We start from the raw sequence: 13358 nt of genomic DNA, 5'->3' as shown, positions 1-13358 counted from the left end.
TGTCAATGTCACATTGTTAAGCGATATGAGCACCAGTCCAGCAGGTGGCGGTATAGCATTTAGATCAGCAACATGGGGAATTATGTTGGTCAACCAGATTAAACAGGAAGTGGGTTTCTAAAAGCCAGCAAGCCATTTTTCGCTTTTTATTTGATCGAAGAATACTGCTAGTTTGCAAAAACGGTCTTGTTTATACTGTGTGAAATACGGTTGTCTTTTAACCTTGTTTTCGCCAAATTAGCATTAGCTGGTTAGTCACCCATCAGCTAACGTTCGTTTACTAACAACAGAGTGGTTTATCCATTAGCTACAGGGTATCTTTAGCTCGGTTCAGCTWGCTAGGTAAGTGGCTACATTTCAAATTTCCGGGGCAACAATGGAAGGTTTAGAAACGACATACGAGGATTCTAATGTCGAGGACTACATTGATTGTGATGTAAGTAACGTTGAATGTAGCCTAGGCACAATAAGCTAAACAAAATTATGTTTGTAATAAGCTAACGACGTTACTAGGCTAGCCTTTCCCCCCCCACCACCACATCATGAAGAATCTTCTATTTTTCAGATCTGTACCAGATCCATAAGGGGTGAAACCCTGTATAAGATCCACCGGACTACAGTACTACACATGAGGGTAAGAAGCAAAGTTGCAGTCAAATATTTTAACAACTCAAGTCACAACGATCTGTTACCATCTTATAACTACTAGAGTAATAAGGTCAAGACAAATCATGAGTAAAATTCCTGTTCACAAAATCAATCACAACGGTAAGTTTAAAAATAGTTATCAATTTCAAGCAGGAGGATGTGCTGAATGGGGCAATTCCATGGTGATGGAATTACAGACTTGTGATTATTTATTTTTTCACTTTAAAAATGTATGCCAACACAACCATTGATTTCAAAGTTTAACAAACCATACAACTCTATGCATACTGACTACTTGAACAATTTACACAGTAAAACAAAATACTGGATAATTTTTTTGTGCCGGGTTACGGTAAATCTCCCTCAGTTATATTCTGTTATCCGCACAGTTCTTCCTGTAAATGTTTTTGTCAAATTTTCTGTGGAAATTATTAAGTAGTCCTTGTGCATCCATAGAGTTCGAAGTTTAACAAACCATAGAAATCAATGGTATTTGTTTGGTATACAATTGAAAAATAAGTCTCAGCATGATTCCTTTACCGTGGAATTACAGTCCTCTGTTATTAACCTCTTCTTTCCAGAATTAAGGTACTGTGTTTTGTGTTCAAGAGCTTCCAGAAAGCAGCTATTGTTCACTTGTGTTCTYGTATGGTATTTTTCCTCTTTCCAGATGGCTTCATACTGCTTGTACAAATAACCAGCAAGGTATGGACTTAAATAAAGTTCATCTTTGCTTTCACCTTTGGTGTACCACCACCTTCTGGTGCACCTGATTTATGGTMCAGTATTTTCCATAAAACTCTTGTTTTAGTGAATATTCTTGATGAAAATGGCACCACGCAAACAAGAATGATCGAACAAATCGCCAGGAAGTATCTAAAACCCCTTGATGTGTAACAAATATGTGCACACTGGAACTGTTTCAGTTGAATTCTGCTATCTCTTGATTCCTCTTGCTCCCAGTAACAACCTTAAGATGGGAGTGTGCCAACAATATACTTTTTTATGTTGCGTCATGGTTGAACAGAAACCACGRGAGGCAAAATGGTGGTCATATTCTTCTTGGAAAGGTGTTGACTTTGGAACTTACCGATTTCCATTTTTACCCTGTGCCGTATACATGACGCTTGGAGATGTCCCCTGTCTAGGTGCTGTAAAATACTGATGGATATCGCTGGGTTTGAATCGGCATGACAACTTGTGGGAATATTGGACTGTAGAGAGAGTTGGAAGAAGGGAAAATGGTCTAATATTATAATATGTCATTTGGCAGAAGGAAAAATGGTCTAATGTTATAATGTCATTTGGCAGAAGGAAAAATGGTCTAATGTTATATGTCATTTGGCAGACGCAAGCAACGTAGTCATGCTTGCATACATTTTTTACGTATGGGTGGTCCCAGGTACCGAACCCTCTATCCTGGCATCGCAAGCGCCAGGCTCTACCAATTGAGCTACAGAGGACTATGTCTAGGCTTGTCTTTAAAGGATCAAATGAATCCCTTTTCCCATGCAAAGTTGAGACTACTTTTGTCGTCATGCTAGGTTTGGTTCTTCAATCCCCATGTTTCATTCTAATGGAACAACTTGACTTTCCGCTTCAACTTCACTGCTGCTCCAAAGACGGATCTTTTTGCCCTCAAAAGCAGATCATCTCGAGAAGGGACACCTATGTCTTGTCTTCCTGCTTGGGTCTCTTCGTGATTAATATCGAAAACAAAAATGTCCGTTATAACTGGTTATTTCAAGATTTTTTTCTAAGAAGTACCGTTGCCTCCTGTTAAGTGAGACAAGTGAACTCTGTACAACGCTATTCACTAGTCTCAATTGGAATATTGTTCATTCTTTTTTTATATACACCAGATCTGCACGTTCTGGTTTAGTGTACAAATTCATGATTCGCTCTTAACTTACCTACAGGACTTTGTCACCACAGTATCATGGATCTTATTCACCTCTGAAGCATGCTGAGTGTCTTCCACTGGAATTTTTCTGACGCTAGAAATTATAGTAACCACATTCCGCCTTCAGTCGTTGTATGCCTCTTGGGGATATTTCATAGTTTTCAAACCACAATTTTGCATTACAGTGATCATAAGAGGATGGACAGAGCAAACGGACAAATTCCAATAATGTACTCAATATTTTTAAGCTTTCAAATCAAATGAAGACACCCAGTTGCTAAGTTTGTGTCAAACCCAAACAACGGAAGTATAGGTACTAAATTAAGAGGGGCAGGTAAGGTCCAGGTCAGAGTCAAGATTGAGATGTATAGTATCACTCCCAAATGGCCCATCAKTGCACCTCGAGCTTTAGGTGTGGCTTCCTATTATATGTGTATGGTGTGCATGTGATTCCGTCCCGGGTCCTAACCCCATCTTTATCTGTAGTTCTGATAGCAAGGTTTCTGGTTACACCAACCAGTTACCTGCTGATCCATTGCTGATTGACTTAACTGAACCTGTTTTTCTCGGTTGCGTCTCCCTTCATTCCTGACAGAAAGAGGACCACCTGGTTTCTACTGGTAAGTAATTTCATCTTCCCTTCACTCACTGATTGTCGATGATGAGCTTGGACCTCTGTAAGTGTCTTGTTGCTGCCCCTTCCTTCTGGCAGAGGTTAAGGAAGTTCAGAGTTTCAAACAGGCTCACTACGCTCTGTGCCAATAGCGTTAGTGCACGTTGCAGAGAGGTTGTATGGAAGGGTTGGTACATAGTCATTTTTGTTGAGTAAAATTCGATTAAACTGAGACTGCGATATGAAGCTGCCACGATGAGCACCATGCAGCACCTCAGATCAGATGTGTGATGCAAGACCATGTGCTCAGAGTATCTGCTCATATAAATGGAACAATAAATGTAACATTAATGTCCACCAGTTTATTTATTATCCTATAAACTACTACTAGTTTGATGGCTGCAGCCATCAATTGTCCCATTAACAATCGCACATATTAGCAAACTTTCTTTTCAAACTTCACATTTCTCTTGTATAAGCTACTTATCGTAATGAACGATGTCAGCAAAATGCTTGCGATAAGTGATCGATGTCGATCATTTTCGGGTTTATCGTCCCAGCTCTAGGGTAGGGATGTTCCAAGAATCCTGGATAGCACTAACCATGCTTTTAGTTGTTGGGGAAATCAGTCCTATATTGCTGTTTGCTTTGCATTATTGACTCTACCTTCAGAGAGAGAGAGAGCAGTACCATAGCTTCACATGGTAGCAGTTTCTGTGAACATACAGTACCAGTGAAAAGTGTGGACACACCTACTCTTTGCAGGTTTTATTTTTACATGATCAAATAATAGCGAAGACATCAACTATGAAATCATGGAGTAACCAAAAAAGTGTTAACCAAATCAAAATGTATTTTATATTTGAGATTCTTCAAATAGCCTTGATGGCCTTTGCACACACTCAACCAGCTTCATGAGGTAGTCAACTGGTATGCATTTCAATTTTTTWAAATGTATTTTACCTTTATTTAACTAGGCAAGTCAGTGAAGAACAAATTCTTATTTTTCAATGACAGCCTAGGAACAGTGAGTTAACTGCCTTGTTCAGGGGCAGAACAACAGATTTTGTACCTTGTCATCTCGTGGATTCGATCTTGCAACCTTTCGGTTACTAGTCCAACGCTCTAACCACTAGGCCCAAAAATTAACAGGTGTGCCTTGGTAATTTGTGGAATTTTTTTCCTGTTTCAATGCATTTGAGCCAATCAGTTGTGTTGTGACAAGGTAGGTTTGGTAAGTAAGAAACACATCTCAACATCAACTGTTCAGAGGAGACTGCGTGAATCAGGCCTTCATGGTCGAATTGCTGCAAAGGAACCAATACTAAAGGACAGCAATAAGAAGAAGAGACTTGCTTGGGCCAAGAAACACAAGCAATGGACATTMGTTTTTTGGTTCCAACCGCTGTGTCTTTGAGACGCAGAGTAGGTGAACGGATGATCTCTGCATGTGTGGTTCCCACTGTGAAGCATGGAGATGGTGTGGGGGTGCTTTGCTGGTGACACTGTCTGTGATTTATTTCAAATTCAAGGCACACTCAACCAGCATGGCTACCACAGCATTCTGAAGTGATACGCCATCCCATGTGGTTTGCGCTTAGTGGGACTATCATTTGTTTTTCAACAGGACAATGACCCAACACACCTCCAGGCTGTGTAAGGGCTATTTGACCAAGAAGGAGAGTGATGGAGTGCTGCATCAGATAACCTGGCCTCCACAATCACTCAACCTCAACCCAATTGAGATGGTTTGGGATGAGTCGGACCGCAGAGTGAAGGAAAAGCAGCCTACAGTGCTCAGCATATGTGTGAACTCCTTCAAGATTGTTGGAAAAGCATTCCAGGTGAAGCTGGTTGAGAGAATGCCAAGAGTGTGCAAAGCTGTCATCAAAGGATGGCTACCTCGAAGAATCTCAAATAACATTTATTTAGATTTGTTTAAATGCTTTGGTTACTACATGATTCCAAATGTTATTTCATAGTTTTGATGTCTTCACTATTTTCTACAATGTAGAAAATAGTGGAAAAAACCCTTGAATGAGTAGGTGTGTCAACTTTTGACTAGTACTGTATATCTGCACCTGATTATGTACAAAATGCTCTTCCCATTTCGTGTGATGTCCACTTATTGGTATGAGAGAAACAGAACTTTATTGTTGGTTACTGCAAAAAATAGCTGTTTTTGTCAAACCAATCTAGCTGGCTCTTGCTGAAATAAGAATGGAATAAGTCCATGCTCACCGGTGGATTTCAACAGGTCATTAAACCATAGTATGTCTGCAGTCTACCACCTGAAACCATTAAGACTAAAGTAAATGTGTCTGTATGTGGAATAAAATTTCACACCAATCAATTGGATCCAAATCTGTGAACTGGGATTTGAGTCTAAGTAAGTATGTGGTTCTCCTGTTCTCTATGTACTGGAAGATGCTAGCTGAACAGAGGAAAATAAACATCCAAAGGACATTGTTCTCTATGCTTTTAAGAGGAGGACCTGGCAATGGAATCAATCACTTTTTTTAAAGGCCTCTCTATATGGGGAACTCCTAAGTGCGAATGCAGTRAAGGCTTTGGCCCACAACTGGCCTGCCAGCAATCACACAGCCCTTAACCAGACATGTGATTTAGCAAAGTCCCTTGCTTAGTGCAAGTGGCTAATCGAGTTCTATGCGTTGTCCCATTCTCCCACCCCGAGCACTGAGGACTGAAAACATCCACACTTTGGGTGATGTGTTTCCGAGTGAAAAGCACCTTTTCTGAGGCCGCAGTCATGTGGTCCCACAGCCTTCACACACTTGCTAAAGAAAAACGGGACTCTTTGCATTGTGCTCACTCTTGTAGCTATCGGTATGCACACTTTGAATGTTACCTTACCTTACAACTGTTTCGGCTGGCCTTTGGCGCAGAAGTATTTTCCTTTTATTTGTGAACAATGTTAAAAAACTTAAACTGTATATATCGTATGAACTAGAGTTAACAGCAAGGGGGCCGTACACATGAATGGTCACCGCTATGGTGATTTGCATCGCTATTCCTCGACTGCCTTCTATTTTCCTGCGATCGAATGTCCTAATGGACACTTCAAGAGTTCTACATTGCACAGACCGTAAGACGCAAGACTTAACAGTGGATGTGTTGAGCTGTGCCTGCTATTCTCACGGGTCAGTGTGCAAAAAATAAAATTGGCTGAGATATTAGACGAACATTGCGCATTCCTGTCCCTGGTAAGCATGCTTCAATCTCTTTGAAGAGACTCAATTCTATTAGGCTTGCAGTTCATTCCCCTTGGACACACAGCTACTTCGGGTTTTGCTGCAGTTGTCAGAAATGGGATTTCTGCGCTGTGGGGTCATTGCGATTTCTATGGCTGATTTTGGTGAAGGAACGCCGCAAGAAACACTTGAAAACGYCAGTCTCTTGGTAGTGACTCGCAGTCTGAGGGGAATGTCTGAAGGACTCAAACCATTTCCTTTCAGCAGACCAATCCATCTCAGTATGTATCCGTAACGTATATCACGCATGGATGATGATGGCCAGGTTATCCATGAATTTTAACCATTYGTGAAAACAAGCACTTGAATGCAGTTGGTTGAACTGGAGAGAGAGCAGTTCATACACGCAGATGAAGGACCTGGAAGGATTCTGTATAAAGGAATGGTCTAAGATCCCTCCCAATGTGTTCTACAACTCATTAAACATTTTAGAAAAAGTATTGAAAACAGAAATATCGATTTTGACCCCTACTTTTGAAAGAAAATGATTGTATTATTTCAAGTAATCTTTATCTGAGCRATTGTATTAGCATAATATAATTTCCCTTTTTGTTGCATACAATATAGATCAGTATATTTATTTGAGTCATTTTTGCTAGGGTTTATCAAGGGTGTCAATAATTCCGGACCCCACTGTATGTATGTGAATTATTGACTTTTCCAGTGCTAAGATTTAAGTTTTTACAGCTGTAGTCTGTTCAAGCACTATTTGTCATCTAAAGACCATATCATTGATTGTGGCATTGATCTCTAACTTCTGATGTTGTGGGTCTCACAGGACGGGCTACCAGGGATCATGAGTTACCAAATTTCACGGATATCAAACAATACCTCAAATACCTGAAACTTGATGAGCCAATCATCGGTAACTACTGTATTTTAAAACCATGTCTAATTCAACACAAAATTATAMCTTCCAAGTTGGTGCCCAAAGAGCATATACTTGTAGAAGTGAACTGGGTCAAAAGTGGTTAAGAGAGAGTTGTCGGTTTAAAGTGTCCCTTTCTGACCTGTGCGTCTCATTTCTTCATGTYAGGTTTGAGTCTTCTGGAGGAGGTGGAGCCAGTCTCCTATGACCGTCAGCCTGGCCCCAGATACATCTGCAGATTATGCGATCTGGAGGCATCCTTACCCAACATGGTCAATCATTTAATTGGTCGTAGACATCGACAGAATTACCTGGTAAGGAGGTGATTTACTGGCATAACCTGGATATGCGTCTCATGCATGATCCCCTTTCTTGCTGGACGTTTTATTAAAGCTAAGCAAGGATCATGATGGTCAGGATCTTAAATATAGTGATGCTTGATGTACTTTCCTTTTTCTAGGATTTGAAAAGGAAAGACTTGGCGACATGGGACAGTACCAATGTCCTGGATCAATCAGGGAAGGCTTTACGAGCCATGGCGGAGATTGTGGAAAGACAGAATGGTCAAGGAAGTCCAAAGGTAAGTCATGATGACTATAGGATTCCCCTTGGTAAGGTACCTGCTTATTGACAAGAGTTTGTATTTATATTTTAGTCATTTTGCAGACGATCTTATCCAGAGCGAYTTACAGGAGCAATTAGGGTTAAGTGAACATCAACAGATTGTTTTTACTTAGTCAGCTCGGGGATTTGAACCAGCAACCTTTTGGTTACTGGCCAACGATCTTAACGACTAGGCTACCTGCCACTGTAGGTCTACATACCAGTCTACATACAAGTGTTATTTGTGTTCTATTTGAAATCTTCTAATCCTAATCTTTGGTTTTTATTTTAGATCTTGAGGAAAAAACGAAAGGTGGACAAATTGAACATTTCTAGCGGTAAGATCTTTTCAGAATTTTTTTTGACACGTCTATTAGTTAAATCAGAAATAAATACAAAAAAAATCTAAACTAAACATTTGCCAACCATGAGTCATTGAACTAATAGTGTTTATTCTCAACTTGTCCAATATCAAACAGAAAACGTTGACAATGTTATTTTCCCTTTTTCAGTTCCCCCGAAAGAAAGAGAGGCCAAGAATCAGCCAAAACCAACACTTTCTCATCCATCAGACATGAGGCGGGAAGGAAACCTGCATCCAGGGAGGATGGATTTCCCGGACGGGGAGTACCACCACAGAGGAGGCCGTCCTGAAGATGATCTATATAGACCTCCATTCCATGAAGACGATCCTTACTTATTGTCTGGGGCAGTGCGAGAGGTCTACCTGAGGGGAGGAGACCCCAGTCTGCGTAGTTTTGAGGAAGACGAGCTTCGTAGAGCAGGCTATCATGAARATGACCTTCGTAGACGGGAGTTTATGGAGGATGATCTTCGTAGAAGGGATCACTACCTTGACGAACAAATCCATGGTCAGGATTATTTGGAGGACATGCGTAGACGAGAGTTCTTGGAGGGTGTTAGAAGGCCAGGCCACCAAGAGGAAATCGCTCATCGCCAAGCATACCATGAAGAACCTCCACGCAGGAGTGTCTACCCGGCGAATGATCCTCTCAAACAGTTCTATTCTGATGAGGTTCTCCGTAGAACATTTCATGCTGCTGAAGCTTCTAAGGAGCGGGCCTTTCGAGAAGATGAATCACCACATGGGAGGAGCTATCCTCATGTTCCGGCCTATCCGCAGGAATTTCCTCCTGAACGTGCCTATCCTGACAAAGCTCCTCTCTGCTTTGAACACGCCCATGGAAGGGCAGCCCACGGACCATCTGTTCATGAAGACCCTTACTCCGAGGATCCCCGTAGAAGCGGATACCTTGAGGAGGCGCAACGCAGGGCGTACCCTGAGGAWCAACATGGGCCAGCCTATCCAGAAGGCAACCCTCATATGCGATCTCTCGATAGGGATCCAAATGGCCGTGGCTACCCCAAGGGGCCAGAAGGGCAAGGAGCTGCTGACGAAGACTTGAGGTTCCCAAATCAAATGGAGAAACCAATGGAGACAGGGGGTCAAGGCAGCAGGGAGCATTTGTTTGACCTTGTCAAGGCCATTCGTCAGGAGGGGAGGGGTCCGCAGCATCCAGAGACAGAGCGAGGGATGGGACCACCAGGYACGAGGGGGACTCCTCAGAGGTCAGCAGAGGGCGGCAGAGTGAGAACAGATATCCCCGAACCTTTCCGGCGCTTCCTGGAAGGAGCCACAGATGACCACAAGAGCCCCGGGAAACGGAAGAGAAAGAGCAGGTTCTCCGATGCCTCAGAACAGGATCGGGGCGTGTTGAAGTTAGTGTACTTATTCACACTTACATATCACCACGTGTTAAACTTCTCCATCATTACATCCTGAGGTGAAAGGTGTTTTGGTTACTATTACGCTAATGATTCTTACAAAATCTTTTTCCCTCCAGGCAAGCTGATGACAATAGAAGGTCAGAACCTTTTGCCAAGCCACAGGTATATAGACAATGTTTTTAATTAAACCTTTATTTAACTAGGCAAGTCAGTTAAGAACAAATTCTTCTTTACAAGGACGGCCTACACCGGCCAAACCCAGACGACACTGGGCCAATTGTGCGCCGCCCTATGGGACTCCCAATCACGGCCAGTTGTGATACAGCCTGGAATCTAACCAGGGTGTTGGTAGGGACGCTTCAAGCACCGATGCAGTGCCTTAGACCGCTGCGCCACTCGGGAGCCCTCTTCTAAGCGCAACTGACATTTTTAAATGTTTTACATTTTAGTAATTCAGCAGACACTCTTATCCAGAGTGACCTACAGGAGCAATGGGGTTAAGTGCCTTGCTCAAGGGCACGTCGACAGATTTTGCCTAGTCGGCTCGGGATTTGAACCAGCAACTTTTGTTACTGGCCCAACGCTCTTAACCACTAGGCTACCTGCCGCAACTGACAATTGCTAAAGTTTGTTAATGGTCTATGTAATGTCTTACTGTGATATTGAGTACCTTATTCTAATTGTTTAGGGTGCTTATCAAGGAGTAGCAGGATCCAGACCGATGGTAGAGGAAACTCCAGACACTGGGAATGTTTTGGATGTACTGGTAAGATCCTAATAAAAGAGGAGTAACACCAATCAAAATGCCATACCTTTTGCACAAAGACAACTCATAGCCATAGCCTTTAGTTGACGACTTTTGGGAAGAGAAACTTTATTATTTAACTGACCATGTTCTTTAATGTACTTGCTTTCCCTCTAGAATAACATACAGGTTGAGAATGTGGAAGAGGCCAACTTCCTGAAGGACAAGCTGTGTAACCTTCTGAAAGAGTTCCAAGACAAAAAATATGAGAAGACAGCGGTAATGCCTGCGGTAGGTATTCATTGTGTTGCGCAGCATGTTGCGCCGTTGCTTTACGGATGTCAGTTGACGATGAATGGATATAGGCTGACGTGAGAATGCAAACATTTCCTCTTCTCTGAAACTTTAAAAAAGTTGGTTTATGTAAGTAAGATGATCCTTCCCTCATTTCAACTGTAGTACGAAAGCCTACATCCAACAGTAATTTCCAAAGAATATAATCACATGAGCAAGGATCACCTGGAATATCCCAGAGATGGCTATGAAGGAAACTACAGAGAAGTGCAAGAGGAAAGACATTACGAAGGCCATCCTCCCAGACACTCAAAGGAACGCTCACAGGAGCGCTACAATCCAGAGACCCTACAGGACCCTTACAGAGACACAGACATGAGAATGGAGAGGAGAGCTCAATATGAAGGTAAATTATGTGTGCATGTTTCTCGCAACAAAATTGCAGAAGTTCATTACAGTCATTTTGTTTATCTGTTTGTGGGACTTTATTATTATAATTTTTTAATAATTCCACATCTACATCATCCTTCTTTCAGAGGTCTTTGGGCATGTTGAGATGTACCCACAATCTCATGCTCGTCCAGAGGAGCCAATGGCATACCCCCACGAGAGGTGTCAGGGGCCGATGTACCCTCATGATTACCCACCTGCAGGGGATCTTCACAATCCATTCAATCCTACACCCCCAATACACTGGGAGCGGGGGTACAGGATGGGTGTCCCTCAGTCCACCAGCCTAGACAAAATCACCTCCACTCTCCTGGAGCTTGTGGCAAGGAAAAAGTGATTTTACAGTAGAACCACCATGTGCAAAAATATTTGTATTGATCTGAGCTCAAATGTATTTCTGTTGGAATTTTGCTTTTGAAATGTTTCTACACGTTTATTTGCTTTAATTGTTCATGTTGATGGCTAGTTTTAAGGGTTAAAGGTTTTGTAGCAATTATTTGACATTAGTAATAAAAAAATTGCTTTGAACGGTGTAGACATGTTGTTGAAAACAAATTAATTTCTTTTGAATAACTTCTATTCACTTAACACTGCATTGTAACTGACAATAAAACATTTGTGACCACAAATGAGTACTGATTCAAACAAGATTGTTAAAGAAATATTACACTAAAAAAAATATAAACGCAACATGTAAAGTGTTGGTCCCATGTTTTATGAGCTGAAATAAAATATCCTAGAAATGTTCCATACGCACCAAAAGGTTCTCATTTTGTGCACAAATAATTTTACATCCCTGTTRGTGAGCATTTCTCCTTTTCCAAGATAATCTATCCACCTGACAGGTGTGGCACATYAAGAAGCTGATCAAACAGCATGATCATTACACAGGTGCACCTTGTGCTGGGGTCAAAAGGTCACTAAAATGTACAGTTTTGTCACAACACAATGCCACAGATATCTCAAGTTTTGAGGGAGCATGCGATTGGCATGCTGATTGCAGGAATGTCCACCAGAGCTGTTGCCGGAGAATTTAATGTTAATTTCTCTACCAGACACTGCCTCCAACATCGTTTTAGAGAATTTGTCAGAACATCCAACCGTCCCTACAACCACAGACCATGTGTAACCACGGCAGTCCAGGACCTCCACATCCGGCTTCTTCACCTGTTGTGATTGTCTGAGATCAACCACCTGGATAGCTGATGAAACTGGGTTTGCACAACCAAATAATTTTTGCGTAAACTGTCTCAGGGAAGCTCATCTGCGTGTTTATCGTCCTCACAAGGGTTTTGACCTGACTGCAGTTCGGCGATGTAACCAACTTCAGTGGTCAAATGCTCACCTTCGATGGCCACTGGCACACTGGAGAAGTGTGCTCTTCACAGATGAATACCGGTTTCAACTCTACTTGGCAGACAGCGAGTATGGCGTTGTGTGGGCAATCGGTTTGCTGATGTCAACGTTGTGAATAGAGTGCCCCATGGTGGCTGTGTGGTTATGGTATGGGCAGGCATAAGCTACAGACAATGAACACAATGGTATTTTATCAAAGGCAATTTGAATACATAGAGATACAGTGACGAAATCCTGTGGCCCATTGTGGTGCCATTCATCCACTGCCATCACCTCATGTTTCCACATGATAATGCATTGCCCCATGTCTCAAGGATCTGTACACAATCCCTGGAAGGTGAAAATGTGCCAGTTCTTCCATGGCCTGCATACTCACCAGACATTTCACCCATTGAGCATGTTTGGGATGCTCTGGATCAATGTGTACGACAGCATGTTCCAGTTCCTGCAAATATCCAGCAACATTGTACAGCCATTGAAGAGAAGTGGGACAACGTTCCAAGGCCAGAATCAACAGCCTGATCAACTCTATGTGAATGAGATCTGTCGTGCTGCATGAGGACCAACAGATGCATTTCTGTGACCAACAGAATCATATCTGTATTCCCAGTCATGTGAAATCTATAGATTTGGGCCCAATTTATTTATTTCAATTGACCGATTTCCTTATATGAACAATAACTAAGTAAAAGCTTTGAAATTGTTGCGTTTTATGTTTTTGTTCAGTGTAGTTTTCCGTACAAGGATTAGAAAAATATGGACATTGGGATAGAATGGGAACACAGAGTATTTGGTTTTCAAATGTAGGTTATTGTTCTATAAGTGATGTGGTAGAATAAGCTGTTTTACTTGTTCTT

The 13358-nt window shown here is 41.9% G+C and overlaps 1 protein-coding gene across 2 annotated transcripts; it reads left to right on the top strand.

The window, feature by feature from the left end:
• The first annotated feature begins 100 nt into the window (after positions 1–100).
• On the top strand, positions 101–11893 carry si:ch211-13c6.2 (uncharacterized). Of its 2 annotated transcripts, XM_024135537.2 has the most exons (13): positions 101–436; positions 566–634; positions 3147–3171; positions 7215–7301; positions 7473–7618; positions 7765–7884; positions 8200–8245; positions 8420–9647; positions 9773–9818; positions 10345–10422; positions 10579–10692; positions 10861–11101; positions 11232–11893. In XM_024135537.2, the coding sequence occupies exons 1-13, from the start codon at positions 377–379 to the stop codon at positions 11480–11482; spliced, it is 2511 nt and encodes an 836-aa protein (XP_023991305.1). In that variant the 5' UTR covers positions 101–376; the 3' UTR covers positions 11483–11893. The 2 variants fall into 2 exon arrangements, with proteins under 2 accessions (XP_023991305.1, XP_070294233.1); XM_070438132.1 differs by lacking the exons at positions 3147–3171; positions 7215–7301 and having other exon boundaries at positions 102–436.
• The last annotated feature ends 1465 nt before the right edge of the window (positions 11894–13358 follow it).

This window comes from Salvelinus sp. IW2-2015, unplaced genomic scaffold (assembly GCF_002910315.2).
Source record: "Salvelinus sp. IW2-2015 unplaced genomic scaffold, ASM291031v2 Un_scaffold495, whole genome shotgun sequence".
Lineage (NCBI taxonomy): Eukaryota > Metazoa > Chordata > Actinopteri > Salmoniformes > Salmonidae > Salvelinus > Salvelinus sp. IW2-2015.
This window is presented reverse-complemented; position numbering and strand designations above follow the sequence as displayed.